The following is a 22,830-nucleotide window of genomic DNA, read 5'->3' as shown; positions in this document are numbered from 1 at the left end:
AGAAAGGGACTCGCTGTGCTTGGAAAAAGAGCTGATGAATGGATGGAGAACAATATTATGATGTCCACTCCTTCTCCCAAAAGAGGTTCTTGTTTAAAATGCTGGTCCAGCTTGACATCTTGGAGACTGAAAATAAATCCTCCCACAAAATTTGAAAATGAAATCTTGAGTGTGAAGGTTTGGAAATTAATCAATATAAAACTACACATATATACACAAATATCTATATGCACCTATAAATAGAAATTTACATATATATATATATAGACTCTGATGGAAAGAGAATCAAGAAATACTAGTATAAACAACTGAAATAAAAGGGCATGGAGTGGTCCTAGGATGTCTTTATTTTATTTCATTTCCATTCCCCGCCAAACCCTGATAATTTAAACTAAATAGCTAATCAAATGAGATCAAACGGATAATGCCACCCCTGTTGGGAGTTCTGCAGCAAAACTATCAGTCAGCTTTATCCCCTTTGGAAAGGGAAAGTCCATCTGCTATGGACTATATGATGGCACTTATGTTGCCATGCTAACAGCTCCTCCAACAGTGGGACAATTGCTTTTCTAAGATCAAAAGGAAAGCTGAATGTGCTGCATAAAATGCAGTAAATGTACATATAAAAGATTTAAGAATAGAGCATAAGATTGCTTCCTAGAAAAAATCCAGGCCAACCACTTCACTCATGAAGGACGGGGCTTTGCATGTTTCCTCTTATTGAATCCTCAACAAGTCTGCTAATGAGAACCTCCTGCTCATTCACAGTGGCAGTGCTGCTAACATTGTACGAACTCCCTCTCTTGTTGCTACACAAACTCTACTTAGGGCCAATTCAGACCCCAAAGACCTTTTCTACACACAGCACAGAGAAAAGAGGACCATCACCCAGGTTCACACAGTTTGTCTACAAAGCAGAAACTGTATGACCAAAGGACTGTTTCCCCTCCAACAGGCATTACAGAACACATGAAAACTTTGTTATCAGCTTTGTTGTCACCTTGCTCATTCCCTTGGTTTATTTACATTTCCTTAGAATTCCTGACTGTCTGAACTTGGTTAGTCAAAATGACTGGTGCATGCACAAATTCTGGTAGCTCATTGATTATTCTCTATTATGAAATAGCAACATGAGCTCTTAAACAACTCTGGGCTTACCCCATATCAGGCTACTTTAACTCATTCTTGAACTTTAAAATGGGAGGACGATCCCCCCTTCCTGGCTGTTTTGTCTATTAACACTGTATGGTGGGAGAGAGGGAGGCATAGATTGTCTATAGCTATTTCTAAATTATCTATTACTATGCACGCCCAGTCTTGCTTGAAGGCCATTACTGTGATCATATAACAAATAGGAAATAATTCAATTGTCAGTAATATTGCTAGTTTAGCCAACACAATGTATATCTGAGGTTGTATATCAGTGCACATCCAGAGAGCCACAGTGCAGCTGTGTTTTTCCCCATGCACCTAGAAATGTAGCTCACAGTCTTACTGAATAAGACAACTCAAAATGCTGGATAAAGAGCTGGAAGTCCTAGAGCTCACAGCTATCTCCATCCCTCCAACCACCTTGGTAAAAAACCCCACCAAAACAAACAGAAAATGACTGCTAGGCTAACATGCATACACTAACAGATTTTTATTATTATTTTTTAAAACTCATTTTCAGTGTTAAATAAACTGTGGAAAAAGGATTTGATTCATGGTCGCATTAGGAATCTACTCAACCAAAGCCCCTTGTCACAAATTAAATCATAAACCAAAAGTCAAACATGATTTGTGAAATTAACATTTATCGAGGAAAGACTCCCCAGCGCTGCATTGTGATTATCTCTGCCTTCTGAAATATCACCCGTAATTCACGAGCTCCTCTGAAACCATGTCCCTACCGTTACTGCTGACATGGCATGCATGATGGAAAGGTGCTGCCACAACCAGAGAGCAACAACCCCTTCTGTGATGCTGGTGAGAACCAGAGGTCACTGTGTCTTACTATTTGGCAAAGTACCTGCATACACACTTCTCAGCACCCCCTACTTGTAACACTTCGCCCCTCCACAGGCACTCTCCTCCACCGCCTCGATTTACCCAGGGCCACGGCTGTTACTAATTTTGAACACAGAAGTGTGGCAGAACCTCTGCATTGTGCCCTTTCTTTAAAATAGTGACTAATAAAAAATGAAATGCAATTAACAGCCACTGGCTCTTTCACAGTCAGTGCCTTTCAGCAGAGGGATTCACTGTCTTTGTGGGGAGATGCGGACAGCTCAACCTTACAGGCAGAGGAGCTAAAGCAGAAAGAAAGCCTGGTGATTGTTAAAGGCTAAATGGTCACTGGCAAAGGATGCTTTGGAGCCCAACATTTTTTAGAAGTCACAATATCCAGGTACAGCTTAAAGATAGGGGATGCTTCCCTTTTCAAGATGATTTTCAATAGGAAGATATTCTCCTGCCAAGGAATGCAGTCATTTTTTGGAAATCTTGGTGTAAGATCATCCCCACTGCTCTGAGAACCAGGTATTTTTCACTTGGAGCAAAACAGCCCCCAAGTCTTTCAGGTAAAGAAGGAGAGCTCAGCTCAGCTGCTGGCTTCACAGGCATTCAGAGCAAGAAGAAAGCTTCAGCACCTCTATAACCCATCCCCTCACTCCAAGTGACAATCATGGCCTTTCTTCTTCATGTATTCATACATTGTCTCCACTGCTCAAGTATACCACACCTACCTGGAACACATCAGCTGTATGCTGTGTTTATGCAAGTGCATGTGTGTTCATGTTTATGTCTGTGTGTACCTAAGGTAAGTATACAAATAAACAAGGATCACAAAGAGTAATATTCCTTCTCTCTTAACCAAAAGAAAGCCTGGGACTTCATCCCACCCCCTTTAAACCAAAGGAATGTGCTCTTACAAATGGCGCCTCTCTTTTCAGGATTAAAGGAGAACTTACTGGCTGTAAAGCCTCTTTTCCCTTTGCTACCCTTCTCCTGCATGCAGAGCAGGCCGCGTTAGATCTGGGCCTCTGATCCCAACTGGGGCAAACTGGGCTTAATGCAGCCATGACCATTTACATGACTGAGGACAGAGCACTCGGCATGCAGCTCCGAGAACATCTGAGCCAGCCTTCACCCAGCGCCTGCACGAGCTCACTCTGGCAACCGCATTTCACCGCAGATGGCAGGCTCTGCCCCAAAGGAGGGTGGGGAATCCAAAAGAAATTAGTGCCTGCTCTACTAAGCTAACCCTTAGGCACAGAGGCCTCACTTCTCGGAACAGGAATTCATTGCTCTGGTAACGAGCCTGGCTGAATAGTTCATGAGGGACTGTTACCTCCATTCAGCACACTTTCTTTGGGTAAACAGTCTTTCCCTTCTTGTGTTCTGATATTAAGGAGAGGTCACCAATAGATGGTGGTTTTAAAAAATAGTTTAATTTTGTTTAACCACTCTCTTCTACTTGCAATAACCTGAAAATAACACTGAGTTCCCTATTGGGTTGCCCTATTCCATTTGGCGAACATTGATTTTTTTTTTTCCTGTTGTGCCAAGATTAATGTGGCCTGTTTGTTTGACAACAGATTCAACATATCTAGTGCCCTGTCAAGCTAAAATGACTCTGTCTGTGGACAACATCCCTGTCTGGCATGGGCAATGATCTGAAATGAAAAAAAAAAAAGGCTTTGCTACTTCACTCTTACTGCAGAACCATCAGGAGACTTCAGCAGCCCTTAAAATCAAAAATTGTTATTGATAGGGTAAATTTAAAGTATTACTAATGAGATTTGAGGGTTTCAGTGAAAACTATTAGGCAAGGGAGGTTATCCAAATTATCCACTCTAACAGTCTGTTATAGTCTTGATTCAAAATGGTTCCAGATCTTACAGGTACAAACAAACCTTCCTCCCTTCTTGCTGTTTGATAGAAAACATTGGTTTGTCCCCTCTCCTCCATTTTAAGTAGAAAGAGAAACAGCATACAAGTAAAGTACAAAGAAGAAAATGAGAAGTCAAGGAAATTAGGAGTGTTCCTTCCTCATCCAAGTACCAGCTATCACACGGGCACCAGCTGAGGATGAAAACATGCCCTGCTCCATTCTTTCAGAAATGTTACCAAGTTCCAAAACCCTCATCTCCCTCCCTCCCTTCCTTCCTCCTTCCCTTCCCCTTTCTCTGGCAAAAGCCAGTAATACCTACAAATATTTTTTATTTTCGTAAACATCATGCAGCTTTAAAACGTGGGGATGTTCTATCAACTTCAGGATGGCTATTTCCCGCTCCACCTGGAAGAAACAAAAAGAAATAGAGACAATTAGAAGCTTGGTCTTACAATACTTTCGATATCATCACACACTGTCTTCCCATTTATCCATTTGCTGCTCCTCTTTATATGCAGAGGATATGGTAATTTATAACATTGTATCTTAGTTAGCACTCATAAAATTTAAGAAAAATTCAATTAATTCAGCTTCAGCACTCGCTGCCCTGAAGAACAGAAAACCAGCAAAATTTCAAGATTGAAAGAAAAGTGCCATATCTACCAAAGGGAATTAGCTGTAGGAGTTACATGAGCACTCAAGGCTGTTCCTGCCTCACAATCCAAAGCCAATGACACATTCTCAAAGCACAGAAACCATAAAATGTCACTTTAGGGTCTCTCCCTATCTCCCACAGGCTCAGGTGTGGCCATGCTGCACTACATATCACACCCCCAATTAATACTAGAAAATCCCCACCCTGAAGAACTTGCAGTGTATGCAGCAGACAGACAGCAATGTGATTTTACAGCTGCAGAACCGAGGCACAGAAAGAGAAAGAAATGCAAAGAATACAAGGAGTGACATAAGAAGTACAAGGCACAACAAGAAATTAAACTCGCTTACTGCAGCCACAGCGCTCAGAGCCTTAAGCATAGGACCCTGCTTTCTCTCAATTCCCAATCTGTCCCAGCTACTTCTAGAGCATGTCTTCAACATGGAGTTAACAAGTTGTGACTAAGTCCCTGTAATTAGTGCAAGTTCTCACCCAAAATTCCTATCATGACTGCCATGGTGCTCTTAACTTGCTCAGCTGCTAGCAAAATTGCTCTGCGCTGCTCGAAGCCACGCTCTAACCACTCTGATCGGACCTAGGCTGACTGGAAGGGAGTTAATGTAGCACTGTGGAGACTGTAGATAACTGCAATAAACTCTGCAACAAGACACTGTGCAAGCATTGCGCGGTTGGGCACGACAAATTTCTAGGAATCCATAAAGGCAGGAAAAAGACCTAAAGAAGGAAACAAGGACAACTAGGTAGGTTTTTTTCCCCAGTCCTTCAAATACTGATTGTCTTGGAGCTGCTATGTTACCGAACAAAACACGAACAAACTAAAAACCCATCCCTTAACATCTTCCCTGCAGGGATCAGCGAATAATTAGGAATTTGCCCCAGTACACCTTTAGTTCCTGATGTCCTTTAATTTCCTGAGACATTGTCCTCTGCTAAGCCTGAACACAGACAACTTTCCCTGAATGCCAGTAAGACACTCGGCAGGAATTAGAAAGTGGTAATTTTCCAGCACCACACAGAGGAGGAAGATTTCCCAGCATGTTGGTTATCACCCCACATCTCTCTTCTTCTACACCACCACACAAAACCAGCAAAAGCAACTCACACCACACCACCCTTGGCCTTCCTCACATATCAGGATGGAGGAACTGGTGTTTGTATGTGCATCAATCTTAGTCTTTCAAAGACACTTATTCGTCTCTGAAGAGTCAAAAGTCATCTGAGAGATCTACTTCCACACTTGGGATCTCTGGAAATAGCTCCCTCAGAGAAGTGGTGAATGCATGTAAACATGTATGTACACAGTTCAGCTCTGCCAGAACTGCTATGAATTCAGTGATACGCAGTACTTGATGGTGACAGCTCTGTAGGCGTAACTTACTCATGACCAGCACTTAGATGAAAGCCGCTTATACAAATAGGAAATGAAAGTTGGGTAGGTTTCAACTGTACAGCTATTCCACCAAAAAAAAAAACCAAACCAGGGGGAGAGCTAGTTTAGTCCATTTTTGTCTCCTCTTCAAAAAAAACTGTTACTCTTTTCTCTTACAAGACATGCACTGATACTTGCAGAGGGCTTGTTCAGCCCTAGAATTGATAAAGTTGGATTTGCATCAAGAACGAGGAAAAAAAAAAAGAGAAGCAGCACCCACTCCCATAACACTGTTCCAATATTACTGAGGTTCACCATCAGCACCATGTAAGGCAGCTGCTCAGAAACTGGAACTCCAACAAAGTTGCCTTTGGATGGAGGAGACCAGGTATTTCATGGGGAAGGTGACCATTGCAGTAGCTATGACAGGGATCACCCAACCCTGTTCTCCCTCCTGGGGAGTGTCCTGCCTGGGAAAGATGAAATTCCCTGCAGGCAGGCTAACTGCATTGGCAATTCACTTCCAAAAACCCTCTTGGTGGGTGTGGTGGCAATGTACGTACAGACAGAGTGAATGATGGATGGCAGCGTCCAGTCAGGGTTCTGCTTGGTTACTGTCATAAAGCATGAGAAGAGGAAGTGATTTATGACTACGGCTTGGAGGAAAGGATTCAGTTACAGCACTGCAAGGCCTATATTTGATAAGAGAAAGCCAGACGAGAAAGCAAATATCTACAGATTTATACTAGGAATCAATTAAGAAGAAACAACCTGAGTTACTTCACTTTCATAATTTTAAGTGTGTGAGTATGGAAGGTTCTGTGCGTATTTTTAACCTCCTGAGAACTAAATCCTGAGAGGAAATACAGTTTCAGAGGTCTTGACTTCAACCCCAGGTATGCAGAAAGCATTTATCTTGATGTGCCTGGCAGCATTTCACTACAGTGTACTCCGTGTTCAGGGCTGTGTTGCACCACTCCAGCACAGGCAGCAGTCAGCCTTCCATCGTCTCCTACCTCTTCTAGCTGTAAACCAAGGACAAAACTAATCTACTCATCTCAGTAAGACTTTGTATGATCCTTCAGTGAAAAGGGGCTTTCTGAAGGAAAAATGCTATTACTGTACTTCTCATAGGCCAGGCCTTGGCCCCACGTAGAGGAGCAAGACACTAATGGCTGTATTACTTCAAGAAGGAGAGAATCCCAGCTCTCTAAACAGCAATCTGATAAAGACCATCCTCAGAAATCTTACAGCAGTGTCCTGCCTCTTTTCTTTTCCAAAGAAAAATCACAGTTCACAAAAACATGCAACAGACCACCTTCTCAAAATTACTACTGCAGTCATTACTGATGGGTGACTCTCCCAGATCCTATTCACTTTTTATATCCTCATGGAGAAGCCAGTAATTGATACGGGTTGGACATTAGACCTCAACAGTGGTTTCACTGATGCATGGCTCAGGAGGACCTAGCAGCCACCGTGTCATTAGCAAAAGAGAGGAATCTGAACTCACTGGCAACATAACAGCGGCCTGAAATAGCACGAGCTTGGCCAGACCTTGGCAGGCCCGTTTTGCGCATCCCTGTGCTTGCAAGGCACAGAGTGCTGTCCAGCTCCGAGCTGGCAAGGACAGGGGAGTGGAGAAGCCCTGCAGGGGTGTTTGCTTTAATGCAGATGCAACTATCAGAAAGCAGGGCAAGCTCAGAATAGCCTGTCTAGGGAGGCTCAGCGTCTGTGCTAAACAGGAAGCATGGAGAAATATTTGCGTAATAGTTAAAAGAGAAAGGAAAAAACGTGAAGCTTTCTATGTCACACAAACGCTGGCTGACGTCATAGGGCCCCAACTACAGCCTGGGTTGCTTCAGACAACGGCAGGTTACTGACTGTGCAGCACTCCAGCGTCTTGCAGCAGGGGGAAAGAGCTGTGAAAGGCTGTGCAGGGCAAATGGAGACACACTGCCAACTTGTAACCTCACAGGTGCCAATTAGACGTTTTAAAAATCTGTGCAGGAGGCTGATGTGACAGGATGCTCCAGTGATTCAGCTAATGACAAAGTGCAACACGGGAGCCACAGAACCCTTAGAGGAATAATGCAAAACTCTGGTTGCCTCTTCTCCATCTCTACTTCCTTCTACCCTCCTTCTCCCCCCGAGGAAATCACATCTCCTGGTTTAAGCCCACCTCATCGGCACAGTTTTCACTGCCAACAAGTGCTCTGCTCTCTCACCTTCTGACTCAGACACACGGGGTGCTAATTCACCTAGAAGGCAAGGAGGCCTATTAATTTGCTTAATGACAATTGGGTCACACATCACCGATGTAGTGCTGCGAGAGCTTGAAAACTGAAGTGCACAGCTGTCTCATATTGCCAGGCTGTATTTTATCTACCAAATCGGTGCAAGCACTATGCAGCAGTTGTTGATAGCAGTGTTTCTCAAAGAACACCTACGTGCAAAAAGCTGGGGGACCGCAGATGACATTTCTCCTTGGATGCTTTGAAGTTCGCCAGCAGCACAGCACAAAGCTCTCCCTCTATTGACATCAGCGGCTCCCAGGTTGCCCAAAATGCTGCCCTGAGAAGGAATTCTGGAGCTGCAGAAGTGGTGAGGGGAAATAAAGCCCCGCAGGCTGCAAATGTGTTGTGCTGCTTTTCCTACTCAGAGCAAAAGAGTGGAGGGGGGGTGAGGGTGGTAGGTTTTCATGTTTTCAAGCTCTCTAATGTTGACCCTGCCTTGCTTTGAAGTAATTAATGAAATACTTTTCAGAACTCATGGCTGTCCCTCAGTTACTAGAAACTCAACCAGGACATGAACTTTTCTCTGAGTTCAGAATTATTTAGACTTGGGATGAACTTCAAAGGATGCAGAGATTTGGATGCTCGTCTAACTCCTCAGGCTGGAACTCAGGTTGGAAACCTTGTACCAAAGCACTTACTTTCTCCAGTGTCTGGCCTGCTGTGCAGTAAATTGCATCTCCATGATGAGAGCACAGAAAGCAGGAAGTCAATCACTGGGATACTTCACTGGGTTGAAGTGGCAAAACCAAGGGTATCGGATAGGAAGAAACTAATCTCAAGTTCTCTGGAAAGTCTGTCTCTCTGCCGTAACAGAAACATCACAGGAATAGAACGTGGTACTTTTGCTTCCATGTTATGTGGGACTGAAAGTTAAAAATGGTGAAAAACCACTGGCTTTGGTGAAGACCATCTAGGTCACCTGTTCACTGTTTCCCATAATCACAGAACAATCAGGCTACTCTTGAAATCAGAAGAGAACATTAAAGCAGAAATGGCTTTATACACGTCACTGCAGGCCCAGTATGTCCTGTAGGGTCATCACTGCTGTTGGGATATTGTTCTTCCAAACAAACTTAAGACATTACCAAATCTAAGGAATACCACATTGTATCAGTTGCATCCTTAATTTCCATGGAGCACAAATAGAACAGAAGTGGAAAAAAATCACATTTTAAATGATTAAACATGAAAGGACCTTCCTCTGCAGCTCTGAATTTAGTTGACTTTTCACTTAAAGTGGCCTTTCATTACATTTATCCAAAACTTCTTCAGCAGGTCGTTATGGGAGCAAACGGAGAACACAGAAGTTGTCCATCTATGGAGAGTATTTCCTGCTGCTACTGTAGCCATTAGCTTTACATTCCTGAACATACTGAGCCAGATTCAAAATATATTGAAGCCAGCAAAAGACATCAATTGACTTAAGTGGGCTTTGAATCAGACCTTCTAATGATCATTAAGTGGTATCTGGAAGAAATCTTCTATTACACAATTTTGACTAATTAAATGCTTTAACATGAATTCAGGTTTTCTGCTAAGTTAGAGTAATTGCAAGAAGATTCTATAAAAAGTGGATAAATGAGGGGGGGAAACCAGACTTAGATCTCCGCAGAATCAGGCAGCTAAACAATGCTGTACAAAACACTTACAACAAACAGGCAACATTACTGGAAAGCTGAGCAATTCCTCCTTTTATTGAAAGCTCTATTATGGGCTCATTCCAGCACAATTTTTGTTTGCATGCATGCTTCTCAAAGCTATTTCCCCATAAATGAAAATGAAAATAGGTATGTGTGAGAAGCGAGATGCATATTTGATGTTAAAATCTGCATGTGTGAACTTTGATACCATGAACCTTTAGTAGGAAAATTTATTTTCCACAAACCACTATTATAACAGAATGTCACTTTCCACTTGTCCTTATTGAAACAAGTATTTTTCCACAGTTCCTTCAAAACTGCAACTCTAAAGCTCCACTAAACTTCAAAATTTGGCATAAAGTCTGAGGCTATGAAGTCAGCCAAACCAATACTGTGTGAATTTTCTCGGAAATCCTTTCTGCTGATGCCAACACACCTCCACAACAGGAGAGGACTCCTGGCCTGGCCTGACCTGGCCTATTGATTCTAAGGTCTTGAAGTGACGGGGTTTGGATCCTACAGATTATCTAACCATGGAAAATCCTACCCAGGAACTTGATGGTTTAACTCGGTAGGTAACACCTGCAGTGTTCCTCAGCACTCTGCCATAGGCCACCGAGTAAATATGGCACTTTGACTTATCTGCAGCGTATGCTTCTTTAAGAAGCATCAGGGCTTCATGCAAGAGACACTGATGGGAGCTGACAAGGAGTGGATTTATTCCTTCAGCACTTGAGATTATCCGCTGCCCGGTGGTACGCAGCTAACGTGTGACTGACGTACAAGTCTCTGCCAGCAGTCAGCAGAATTGGCCCCTTACACCAGAAGGCAAACAGCCTCCCTGTGCCTCCTGTCACCCTCAGTGAGTGCCACATCCTGGCTGCCATCACCAAGTCATGCAGGACACAGGACACAAACCAACAGCCACACTGCAGGAGAAATAAACTCTCTTTGACTTGCTTTTCTTTTTCCCTCCTCATCCTGGTTTTTAATGCTAATGCACGCTGTGCTTTCTTTGAACGAAGCAGAATGTTTGCACAGCTGTTTTTTTTTTTTTTTTTGCTGAGGAAAAGATCCCTAACTCACATGCAGCCAGTCCAGTGTTTATGAGAAACCACCATCCCTGGCCAGCAGCCACAGCCAAGCCTGTGTGAACATCGATATCTCCTGCTCCAGAGCAGCACGCTCAGTCCCTCTCGTGTGAGCAGCCCTCCCTGCCATGCCAGACCTGCAGTGCTCCCCCCAAACTTAGAAATTTAAGTCTACCCCCCACAAACAATGCTGTAGGCAGTGCTCACCTGCAGCTTTTTCTCCCTGAAGGACCAACAAACGTATGCCTGGGTCCTTTCAGGGATGTATATATGAAAGAACGTGAGAGCAGGAAGCCAGCCGGCCCTGTGCAGGAGCACAATCCGTAACTCATTTTCCCCCAGCAGAAGTTACTTCTACTGAAGGCATAAGGTAAATTCAAGAATATTTAATGCCTTGTGGGCTGCTATGCTCAGCTGTGGAAAAACAGTCACTACAGAGGAGAAACAAGCTGCAAAATTGAGGGGTACAGAGAGTTCAACCTCAAATAATACAAGTGCAGAGCTCCTCGTGTTATTTGAGACACCATAGATTTAATATGGGCAGTACCAAACACAACACTGGAATGTCTGAGCCAAGAGTGGGTGGAGGATGCACGAGATGCTGAATCCCATTAAAGGAATATGGGCAAGCACAGAGGAGGTGGTATAGCACAGCACAGCACAATGTTCTGCCAAAAATGTAGTGTAGAGGTTCCAAGAGCATTGGTTGAGGATACGATAAGGCAGAGAGTTCCCAAGAGCATCCTGGAATGGGACTGAGACAGTGAAGTGATGCTGACAGTACCATGGACTGGATCCTTAAGGGAGTCCACCAGCAGTAGGAAGAGAAATTTAAAAGGACAGTTTTGGAAAAACTTCAAAGGATAAACTCTCCACCATTTCCTAGGTGTCTCAGCTAGCCTTTTCTGTCTCTTCCTCTTTTTCTCCATTAGTCACACTGGCCTTGTTTAGCTCTTTGGCATTGTCTTACACAAATGTCCTTTACATGTTCTCCAAGGCTCTTCCAGAAACAATCAATAGGATTGCTGCTGTTTCCTTCTCTACATCTTTCCTTAATGGCCGTCTCTGCTTCCCTAAGAAATAAGGCAGGAAACAAGTGCTCCAAGAGAGGGCACAAGAGCTGGAGCTTTGCAGACGTTGGAGGCAGAATGCCAGACTCCACCGCTGCCTTGCCCTGCTCCACAACCCTGATGACATCAATTATCTCAAAGAATGGAAAACAGATAATACGATTTTTGTTGTTCTACTATATTCTTCTGTCCTTCACTTTTGGGTGCCCCTTGACTCTTTAGGTGGATATATGTATGTACTTGTATATCAGGATCTCGTTTCAGCCGAGGTAATAAATTCAGCAAGATAGAAAGGATTGATATGTAGAAGGGGTTCTCCATCCCGATCACCCCTCACAGCTGGCAATGATGAAAGCAGAGACTGAAGCAACCCACAGCTCTCCCCTTTGTTCCCATTTTCTAAATATGCTGCTGAAGCACAACTGCACCTCCCAGAGGGACATGATCCCAGACAAACAGCAGCGTGGACCTCATCCAGGAATTGTGAAAAGGCCAAGGGCAACACAGACTCACAAAGATCATGTTTGCACTTCTGCTTTGCAATAAAGAGAGAGCCTTGAGGGGAGGCCTGGCAGCTGCAGGCAAAGAATCAACAGTTGACTTTCTGCCAGACTGGGGAGCCAGAGGGTGCGTACTCAGGGAGGCCAAGCAACCCTTCAGCCCAGCGCTTCTACCACAGCAGGTTGGCAACAGCTCCCGTCGCGCTGCAGCTCCAGCCTGATGTGCACCATCTCACTTGCACTTCTATGTCTGTCCCATCTTAGAGACCCTGATCCCAAGACCTACTTATTCTTACCCATGTTGTTGAAATTAGTCTGCTTTGTCCATAAAATAAGTGCTCTGAGCACAGACTGTGTCTGAGGAATGCACTTGTCCAGCTTCTCTCTATAATGACCTGACCGTAACTGGTGTATCCCTAGTGACGTGAACCAGCACTTCAGTTCCAAACATGCCTGCCCACTCATCCATATGCGGGATTACAGCTTTTGAATGCTGACCCACCTCAACCACAAGCGTGTCTTTTCACATCCTGCAAGACAGGACTGAACAGCATGGGAAATCAGCAGTGACCTCTCAAGATCTGGGCTACCTGTTGGCATCTAGCCAACAGCAGACAGGCTCAAAGCCTGTTACTCTCAGCTCTTTGGTGACCCACACAGCAAAATTAGCTTTCTGGACAGCCTCAGTCCCAGGTCAGGAGTAAACTATTGGTGGACAGTTAAACAGCTTTTGTAACACTGTCCCTTCCCTTGAACTCCTGCACCTCAGTGATGAGAAATGACACAAGCTTTCAGACGATGCTAGCCCTGACACAACAGCTTTGTCTGCGGTGCTTGCCACTTCTTCCTTCCGCATCAAGGATGCAGCAGACAGCAACACTGGCTGGGAGTTTTCCATTGGGTTATAATCTGCAAAAGGATGGCTAATAAGGCAGGAACTGTATTACAAAGCAAGAGGCAGAAAAAGAGAGGGGAGGAAGAAATAAAATTGCATATTTTGCCTCAGTCTTGAGGCTGCCTGTGCTCACTCCCTCAGGTTCAGCCTGCAACCGAAGACATTACAGCAAGACTTGTACTCCCCTCAGTGAAGACAATGTCTTCCTCTGTTTTGTACAAGCAACAGAAGCAGCAGCAAATTAGTCGATTGCTGCCATCAGCATCCAGGATCTCTCACAGCTGGGAGTTAAAAGATCAAAGACAGCAACGAAGGAACATTTTGTTTCTCAGTTATTTTATCTCTGCTCTTTTCATATCCTTCCCATCACACACCAATCCCTTATTGCTGGAGGTGCTGATGACGTCTTGCAGCCTATCAACATCAATATCAGGATCAAGAAACCTCTTGGCAAGGGAGGTTTACAAACAACATTGTAAAGATAGACTCTTGAGCATCTCAGAACAGGCGATGAGGATAAGCCAAGTCATTCCTTTTCCACATTGTCCAAACCTCCTTGAGAAAGGAGGGCTCAGATATCTCTGCCCATATCCTTTCCAAAGGGTCCAGCATGTTCTCTGGAGCTGAATACAATTGTTTTCTACATCTTCATTATATTTTCCAACACATTATTCAGTCTGGTCAGACTTTCAGAAGTACTTAGCATTGGCCTATCTCTTAGTCTTATAGTTCATGGGACTCTTACTACTAAGTGAGACCAGAGCCAGCCAGTAATGAACAGCAAATTCCATCTTTTAGTCCTAAGTCCCTAGATATGGGTCGTGTAATGAGGCCTGCCTTGCTATTTATGAATCTATGCCTCAAAAATTACTTCCCAAGATCCCACAGTATTTCTGAGCTTTTCTAAGTCCTGATGGCGAATTCTTCAGCTTCACCACACTACATCATAGCCAAAAGCACCCCCTATCCTAAAGCAGATCATCTTTTCCACATAGCGATAATCAATTCTGCAGTATAGAAAACTTCTCCCTTCAATTACCTGTGTCACTCTGAAGCAACCTATAAGTTTATGACAAGTGGGATACTGCAGTGCAGATGCACCCACCAACACAGCATTACCGCCTGGAGACCAGGAAGAGCAAAGAAATGACGGCATTTTAAACTTGAGGCAGGTGGTATTTTTACTGTTTCTGAAGGTGGTGTTGTGGGTTGTGCATCTTCAGAAGAGTCATCTTTAAGCACCATTGCATACTTGGAGTCTCTTCCCTTTCGTTTGTATCTGCCCTCCACAACACATCTAATACAGACTCAAAGCTATTTGGCTTCTGATGAAGAGCAAAGACAGGATGCAACACTTCGTTATGTCAGGTGACAACGCATCACTAAAGAAAGTGCTAATGACTCAAAAATTACATAGAGGAAGAAACACAGAAGTTCTAACGATAAGCAAATTAGCTTAATTCTCTGAAAAGAATGGATGTGGCTGGACACGCTTACCCTAGCTGTTCCTGAAAGGGCAGAGCAAGCATTCCAAAACCAGAAGCAAATTTGAAAATTGGGGTTTGCTTAAATCATACCGTCTTAGGCCTGTACACCTTGGGATGCTTTGGCACATACACAGGCATCCTCCTTTCACAGTCCAATTCAAAATGCCTTGCACTTGCCAAATACTTACGATAACACTTACATGTGCAGATTTAAAAGTGCTTGCAAACAATTTGCTAAGAAGATGGCAGGCTAAATTTGAAACCAGCAATATTTGAAATGGACAGCTGGGCTAGATCTACTCCCTCCCTCCCCAACTTTTCAGCATTTTCTGCCAGAGATCACATTCATCAGTCAGCTGAACCTTGTTCCCAGATGTTTGGAACACGCAGAAAACAACCTGTGAATCAGGGAGTTTTCCAAGACTCAGCAATATGATCACAACAGAGTTTTGGAATGAAAAGGCAAGTGATGCTGTTCATGTCGTCCTCTCTCTACAGAAAAGAAAACCAATTACATCTCTTTACAGCAGACATAATTAGCTCCCTTCTTTCCAATGGAGAAAGCCTTTGCCTCCATGAAAAGCTTTTACTGCCTCCCACACAAACACAGGACAGACAAAAACCCCACCAAAATCTTGCTGAGGCAGATGCCGTGCTGAGGAAACCCAGCAGAACCTCAGGTAGGAGGAAACAGTGCCTGTGCTGTGAGGCTCACATGTTGAGTCCTGACTTAGGCAAATGTATTTGGGAGGAAAGTACGGCAGAGATGCTGTCCTTGCACCATACAGAACTCAGTGAGTTTGGATGGAAAACCCCAAGGTATGTAGGGGTAGCTGATCGTTACATTAACATATATATATATGACGGCAGGGATGACAGTGCATCCTACTGCTGTATAATATGGATTTGTGTGTGGGTCAGAAGTTTCATTTGCATACTGCCTCCAACCCTTAAGCTCATTCCTGCATGAAACAGCACTAATCCCTATTCACAGCCCCTCCTCTGAGTAGGAAATGCGCGCTCCAGGTAAAGGATTTGCCTTCTGTGCTTTGTTGCTAGACACCACGGGACAGCAGGGCAGCACTTTCTTTTAGTTGCTCTCTGATGGACATGTTTTGCCAGGTCCAAGGAGCCGAGGTGAACTAAAGACTTCTGCAAAGCATCCTTGCAAGGCACTCAGAAAGCTCTATGGAAGTTTGCCACAAGCCTGTCTCACATTTTGTTTGCCAGCGGAACACAGTAACATTGATGAGTCCCTTTTGTTTCTGAGTCCTAAGATCATTGCTGGGTGTCGTTCAGTGAGAAAGGCTGAGGCAGCAGCTGATAGGGAATTGTTGGTGATTTTAGGAGGCCAGCCCTCTTCTCTGCAGAGATCTATGTAACCATAAAAAGAGCTGAGGCAGTTTTCCCTCCCTCGTTAACAGCCTTACTCCATTCCAAGTGGATGACCTGAGGGTTATCTAGAGTTTTGTCATGTCCTTTGGTATTACTCGGCTGCCCACATGTTCCAGTATCTAGAGCACAGTAATGTTACGCATCCAAACTGGGAGCCTGTCCTTTATTTTGGAGTGGATTCCTTATGCCACCACAGAAGCTACCCAAGAACAACCACATTCTGTGAAATCCTAAGGACTGTGAGAGCCTTTTTCTGACTACTCCTTTTCTGGTTTTGCATTCTTATGCTTGCTAACATTTCTAAACTGTTAACCTTTTTGGCTCTGTACTACTCTTTTCTGAGGCAGAAGTGACTTTCCTTGCAATTACCCAGACATTTTCCATGTTCCCTTCAGGGTGGCTGGGGACATGAACTTGTAGAAAATGTTTTACTTCCATTTCAACAAAGTGCACACTTTAGTCTGCACCACTACTATATAGTCTAGTGTCTACCTACAAAATTACCTTGTAACTTCCAGCAAACTTATAGGAAAGTAACACATTTAGTTTGAAAGCTCTTGGTGGCCAATGTGAATGTTTTTGGTGGCCAATCAGGAAGTGGGCATAGCCCTCCCTTCTGAGCCATTAAACATGCATTTTGCAGAGCTACTTTTTTGATGAGATTCCTTTGCACATGTCTTCATTCACCCAGGGAGCCAGGCAGGCACTGCTGTCCCCCTGCCTTCTGTGGCAACAGTGACCTGTTTGAGAGACCTGAGATGTTTCTACCAGGTATAATTTAGCACTCTCCAGGCATACCAAGGTCCCTGAAGCACTGTTGTGTCTCCCTGATCCTTTATCTCACTCATGATCTGCAAACGATCAGTAAAGCCCACAGGAGAGGACGTTGCTGCCTACCTACTGAAGGCCTGAGTTTGTCAGTTCTATCTTCAAACAAATCAGCAGAAGCTTCACTCACGAAAAACATACAAGTGTACAGCTCTGATATACTCTCATTAAGGAACTACGAAGCAGCTCTTTAAATCTGAAACAGGTAATAAGTAAAAGAGGAAAAAACCAAAGCAAACAGCCCTCCCTTAAAAGTGGTCTGAATATTTTCAAATAAGACAACATTCCTTGTAGACGGAAAGGAAATGTAGCGTATAGCTGGGTCCTCTCCTCAATCTGAACCGTGATGGCTCTGCCTCATCCTTTCCCATGACAATGTGCATATTCTCCAAGCCTCTGGATGGGAGTCAGCACCTCTGTTCAGCTCTTCAGTGGGATTGCTCTGCTGATGATCTTCATTAGACCTGAGGATCCACTTAACCACCCAGTTTACAGAAGGTTTCCTTCTTCTGGGAGAAGTGTCTGATGTTAGAGGCGAACCCAGGACCTCAGAAGTGAAACAGGACTGCAAGAATCTATGGAGGGTTTACATGAATGAATGAGTTTGCTTTTCAAATTTAGGCCAGAAGCAGCCCACCCAGCCTAATTTTTTTCTCCCTCATACTGTTTATTCAACCAAAAGGATTTTCAGACAACCTGAAGGGATTGCCTTCCTGGGTGAGGAAGTCCTATTTGGCAGAATGACTTTTACTGTAAGCATTTTGGTTCTGTTGCCCCTGCTACATGCTGCTTTTCTCGGCCTTCTGGCTGTCTCCAAGTCCCATGCAAACTTCCCTTTTCACAACGCACTGGGGATCTAGCAGATGCATAGAATACACAGTTAACAATCACTTTATGCCTCAAGCACTGCCAAACAGTTTATTGTGCACCTTAGGAGGTCATACATATGCTGTTGTTCTGCTACAGAAACCCAGGGTGCCTTTCTAGAAATGCCCTCATTTTGCTCAAAACACCACCTGCATTTTATGGGAGTGATCCTAAACCAGCAGAACAAATCTGGCAAGGGGTTAAAAAAGGATTTGTATTTTATTTTTAACCCAGGCTGGAGAATTCCCTTCTTTCCTTTTACCCTTCCCCTTATGACACCTCTTTAAATAGAGTCACTTTTTCCAGCCCCAAACCCACCTAATGCCAAGGGGTCAAGGTATGTTTCTCAAGTCCTTTGTTCACTGGAGCAGTATGGGGGCACGAGATAAGTCTTTGCTGAAGGCACCACCGATTAAGACATCAGCACCATTAAGAGATGCTGTCTCCTGTGCAGTCAGTGCTCTGTAAGCCGCCCCCAGTCCTCTGCCATATTGGAGCAGCCCGCCTCTCCCTGGGGGATGTCCACAGCCAGCTCTGCAGCGGGGCTTCTGCTCGGCTCCTCACATCCCGCCTGCCTGCTCATTAATCATTCGGGATGCGACTGCTCCTGCCACTGCTGCAGACACCTAAAGACTGAGAATGTTGTCTCCTCCTTGCTACACAAGGCCTTTCTCCCTGCCCAAACTGCTTTTAAAGGGGAACATCCTTTGTTGTTGTTGTGCTGTAACAGAGGAATATAGGTTCTGACCTTAAAAGCTGGAAAAAGAGTTGTACTGCAGTCCTCACGGTGGCTGTGGCTGGCGCTGTGTTACACTGCTGTTCCAGCAGAGTCAGGGCATTAAAATGTATGTGTGGAAGCAACTCCCTCGCAAAAGGCCACTGTAATCGTTGCAGTGTTGGACTAAAGTCTCTGTGCCAGTTTCCCACCCAGCTACGTCAGAAACACAGGAAAGTGCCAGCTGCTAGGTGAAGCACAGCTGCTCTTCTCCTTCAGTCCCTGGAGTACAAAACTAAGGGAATCAAAACAGAAGTCAGAGCATTTGTGAGGCTGCTCTAACTTACCCTTAGAGACAGGGGTCTTTATCTCTACTCCCTCAAAGGCAGCAGAGAGACTTGAGAAAGCAGGCTGTGCCCTTCAAGATACCGACAAACAGAACTGCCTGGCAAAATGCAGTACACAATTCCAAATGGGAAGTCCTCTTTCAGTGACAGTGTAACAGCTTTCCCAAGCCAAAGATCAGTCAGCAGCCAGAACAGGACTGCCAAGCATTTCCAAAACGTGAGGTGCGTTCCCGTTTATCAACTAATGGACAGAGAAACGAAGGAGCTGCACGTGACCTGATGTGCTGGTACTAAGCAGATGCAGTGATGTCAGAGCTCCTATTCCCTCTGCAGCACTGGCTGAGCTCAAACAACAACAATCCCTTCACTGTCACAGCTTACCCTGACAATGTGGTATTTTGTCCTGCAGGACAAATAGAAAGAAGCAGGAATCTAGAGAGAAATGAGGAAAACTGGCTGCTTTCCACAGACTCCTAGGGCAGCTCGGATGCACTCATGGTGCTTCTTCTACCCTCACACTGGACTTTGCCGGTACAACAGCTCCACTCAAACCCAGCGAGAGAAGACTGAATGTTTCTTTTGTGGTAACTTCTACCTGCAGTCCTTTCTTTCCCTCCAGTGACAGCCCCCCCTGCCAGCTCTGGGAGTAGCCAGGCACAAGGTGGTCTTTTCAAGAATGATTGTCATCCTTTTCGTATTTCATTCCTTTGTCCTTTCCAAGCAATTTTTCTTCGGGACCTTGGAACAAGCAGTCACTTCAGAACAGTGTCGCTATCACATGGACAGTGGCTCCAGGACCTGCGGGGCTGTATTAGAAAGCATCAGCACTGAACACCTCACTGGCACATCTTCCTCACCGGGGACTGCTGTCACTGCTAACATAACTTGGGTCAGGCCCTTGACACGCGCTATCACTCTCTTCATTCCCAAGAAAAATATTCGTCAAACTGGAGCACAGAGATTTTCTTACATTAGGATTAAGGAGCTTTCACCCTTTTTTTAAATGAGGGTTTTTTTTCCAAAAGTGCAATCATTATACTTTTTAAAAAAAATCACCATTGAGAAACACAGAAAAGCTTTCTATAATACTGCTTACCGTTAGTATTTGTTTCCCTCTGGGAATTCAGGTACTGCCAGTGGGAGCGTCATCAGATGCTGACAACTCTCCCCATCAGGAATCCCCTTAAGGAGGGATATCGCCCTCTGGCAGCTCTCCTGCGGGTGGCACCAGCAGGTAATGCCCTCATTTTCAAAAGGTTCAGTAATTTTGTGCTCTCCACACTTAAGCACTCCGGAGACAGATTTTCAGCTGCTGAACTACCCACAGCTAAGACTTTAAGAAGAATCCCCTTTCCAATTAGGGACAATATAAAAATCGGATTTTCAAATTGCTCAGACACTACAGTTGACCGGGTCTGATGAAAATCTGGCCTAACAATGGAAGTTAAGGGCTGCCCTCTGAAAAGTCTAGGCCTAAGCCTTAGCTTTTGGAAGTGCTGAGAGGCTGTGGTGGGGTCTCACTGGAGGTGGGAGTAGTCAGTCTCATTATAGCAAACATCCGCTACATATTCCTCAAGAAAAGCACCCCAAATACCAGACACATCCATACTGTCTGGCATAAATACACATACAGAACAGAGAGACTACTAAAATGAAATAAAAGGGCCAATACCTTTTATTGTGTATATATATATAGTTACAAACTCGAATCCGAATAAGGTCTGCATCCAAAGCCACCATATCCCCAAACAAAATGATAACCATCTAAAACCTGGAGGTTTCAAGGGGTGGGGTTAAAGTTGGAGCGATTATCTGAAATATTATCTGATAATAAATATCTGATATTATGGCTATCCAAAGGAAGCCATAAAGGTGTCTAACGATATCATAACTTGGGCTGGAAAGACTCTGGCAAACCTCTGTGGGAAATATAGCATCAATACTGGCTTGCTCTGACAGGGCACACAAGGGAGGGTATGAGACTGAGGCGCTGATGTGGGATTCAGAAAGTCTAGCTTCACTTTCTGATTTTCTTGATAGCTTGTTTTGTCCTGGATGGGTTACTTAATCTATCTGTGCCTCAGATCAGTAAGATATTTGACTTTTCCCACATTTTTCTGCTCTTTTACATGCATTGCCTGTTTAGACTGTAAATGCTTCAGGTCAGAGATGGTTCCTTGCTTTGTTTTTTTAACACAGCTACAGTACCTACTATGCCAAGACACGTGCTAAGACGCACCTCTGACAAGCACAGACAAGAAACGACATTTCAAAAGCCAACACTAACTCAACTTACAGCCTGCAGAGAATGAAGCAGTGGGGGATGAAGTCTGCAGTATGTCATATGGAGTGAAATAAAACTTCAAAGCACACTGTCATGGCTGAGCACCTGATGGTGGTCGGTGCTGGTGCTCTCCTCTATTGCCGTGGCTCCATGCAAGGAGTTGGGAGTCATGGAAGTCACTGTCCTCATGCAAGTCAGAAGCAAGCAGAGACACGGCACACTTTCTGAGCACGGGAAAATACAGCGCCTCGTAAGCTAGGAGGGAGGGCAGGCAGCATTACAGGTAGACTAGAAATAATAGAGCAAGCTTCATGCTGAAAAGCAGGGAATCTTTGTCATGACAACAGAGCGAGCTGTTAAACTATACAACATGCGCAGGGAATGCAAAGATAGGCAGTATTCTGGGTCTCCTGCTCTCAGCAGGGAGGAACCGGCAGGACTGCAGCAGTGAATGATGGTTTATTTTTAACAACAGTTTCTAAAGCAGGAGCTGGTGATTTTGTTTGTTTGTCACTTTTTATTTCATCCAATGCTCTAGATGCATACTAGCTCCTTTTGCAAGATTTTTTTTAATTTATTATTGTTTCTCCTTGAAGCAGGGACTGCAAATGCTGTGATAAGTAGCCTGAAAGGTTCACTTAGTTTCAGCTGCAGTTTCTCTAAGTGCTTCTGTGTCCCCCGCTGAACTGCTGTTTTGTAACGCTGTGGAGGTGGAGCACGCTTTGGGGATATTCCACAACTCTCCTCTTGCCTCCACCACACCACGAAAGAACCATTTTTCCTCTCTGTCCCCTTCACCCTTCCTCTCCTGTAAGGTGACAAGAACCACCAAGGAAGAAAGATCACCTTCTTCAGGCCTTCTTGCACCAACCAAAATCTTGCAAATCTAAAGCATTAACTAAGCAGTTTTGTGCTTTGCTCCTGCCCCACGTCCTTCAGGGTGCATGAACACAGCTTGCTGCAGACTAACAAGCCACACAGCAAACGCTTCACGTTGTAGACTAACGTCGGGGGAGTAGAGGATCTAGATCTGCAGCTCAGTGGTCTGAGGAAAAAGCTCTGCCAGTTTGTGCCCCTTAATGATGGGCAGTGAGCATAGAGGGCAAGCGTGACTAGGTAGGAGAAAAGAGGCTATCTAGGGAATCACGCACCGCGAGTGCTGGGCTTTGCAGTCCATAATAGGGGTGAGTCAGACTCTGAATTGCTGTGTTGCTATCTTGGTTACAGTAGATGCTAATTCAGCTGGTCAGGTAAAGTGTGCTTTTAGGAGGCTGATAGGAGCAAGCATATTGAGGCTCTGGGACTTTTCCAGGCTTCATAGCTGTTCTGCCTGTCCTAAAGGCAAGAAGCACTTGTGAAACACAAATCCACAGCAGGGTCTGGGACACCAGCCTCCTTCAGAGTTTGCTGGGGTGGGGGATAACACAAGACTCTGAGCTGTTTGACAGATTAGTGGGGCAGTTTATTCTGCTGTGGTGGTTTCAGAGGCAGCTGG

At 44.5% G+C, this 22,830-nt stretch overlaps 1 protein-coding gene across 1 annotated transcript in view; it reads right to left on the bottom strand.

The window, feature by feature from the left end:
- Positions 1–22,830, bottom strand: part of BRSK2 (BR serine/threonine kinase 2) — a 313,310-nt gene that overhangs the window by 100,934 nt on the left and 189,546 nt on the right. Inside the window, exon 3 of the mRNA XM_086472059.1 lies at positions 4,194–4,279. Coding sequence (XP_086328185.1) covers positions 4,194–4,279 — 86 coding nt within the window. The remainder of the gene's footprint in view (positions 1–4,193; positions 4,280–22,830) is intronic.

This window comes from Leptosomus discolor, chromosome 12 (assembly GCF_034619465.1).
Source record: "Leptosomus discolor isolate bLepDis1 chromosome 12, bLepDis1.hap2, whole genome shotgun sequence".
Classification (NCBI taxonomy): Eukaryota; Metazoa; Chordata; class Aves; order Leptosomiformes; family Leptosomidae; genus Leptosomus; species Leptosomus discolor.
Note: the sequence above shows the minus strand (reverse complement) of the source record. Positions and strands in the feature narration are given on the sequence as shown.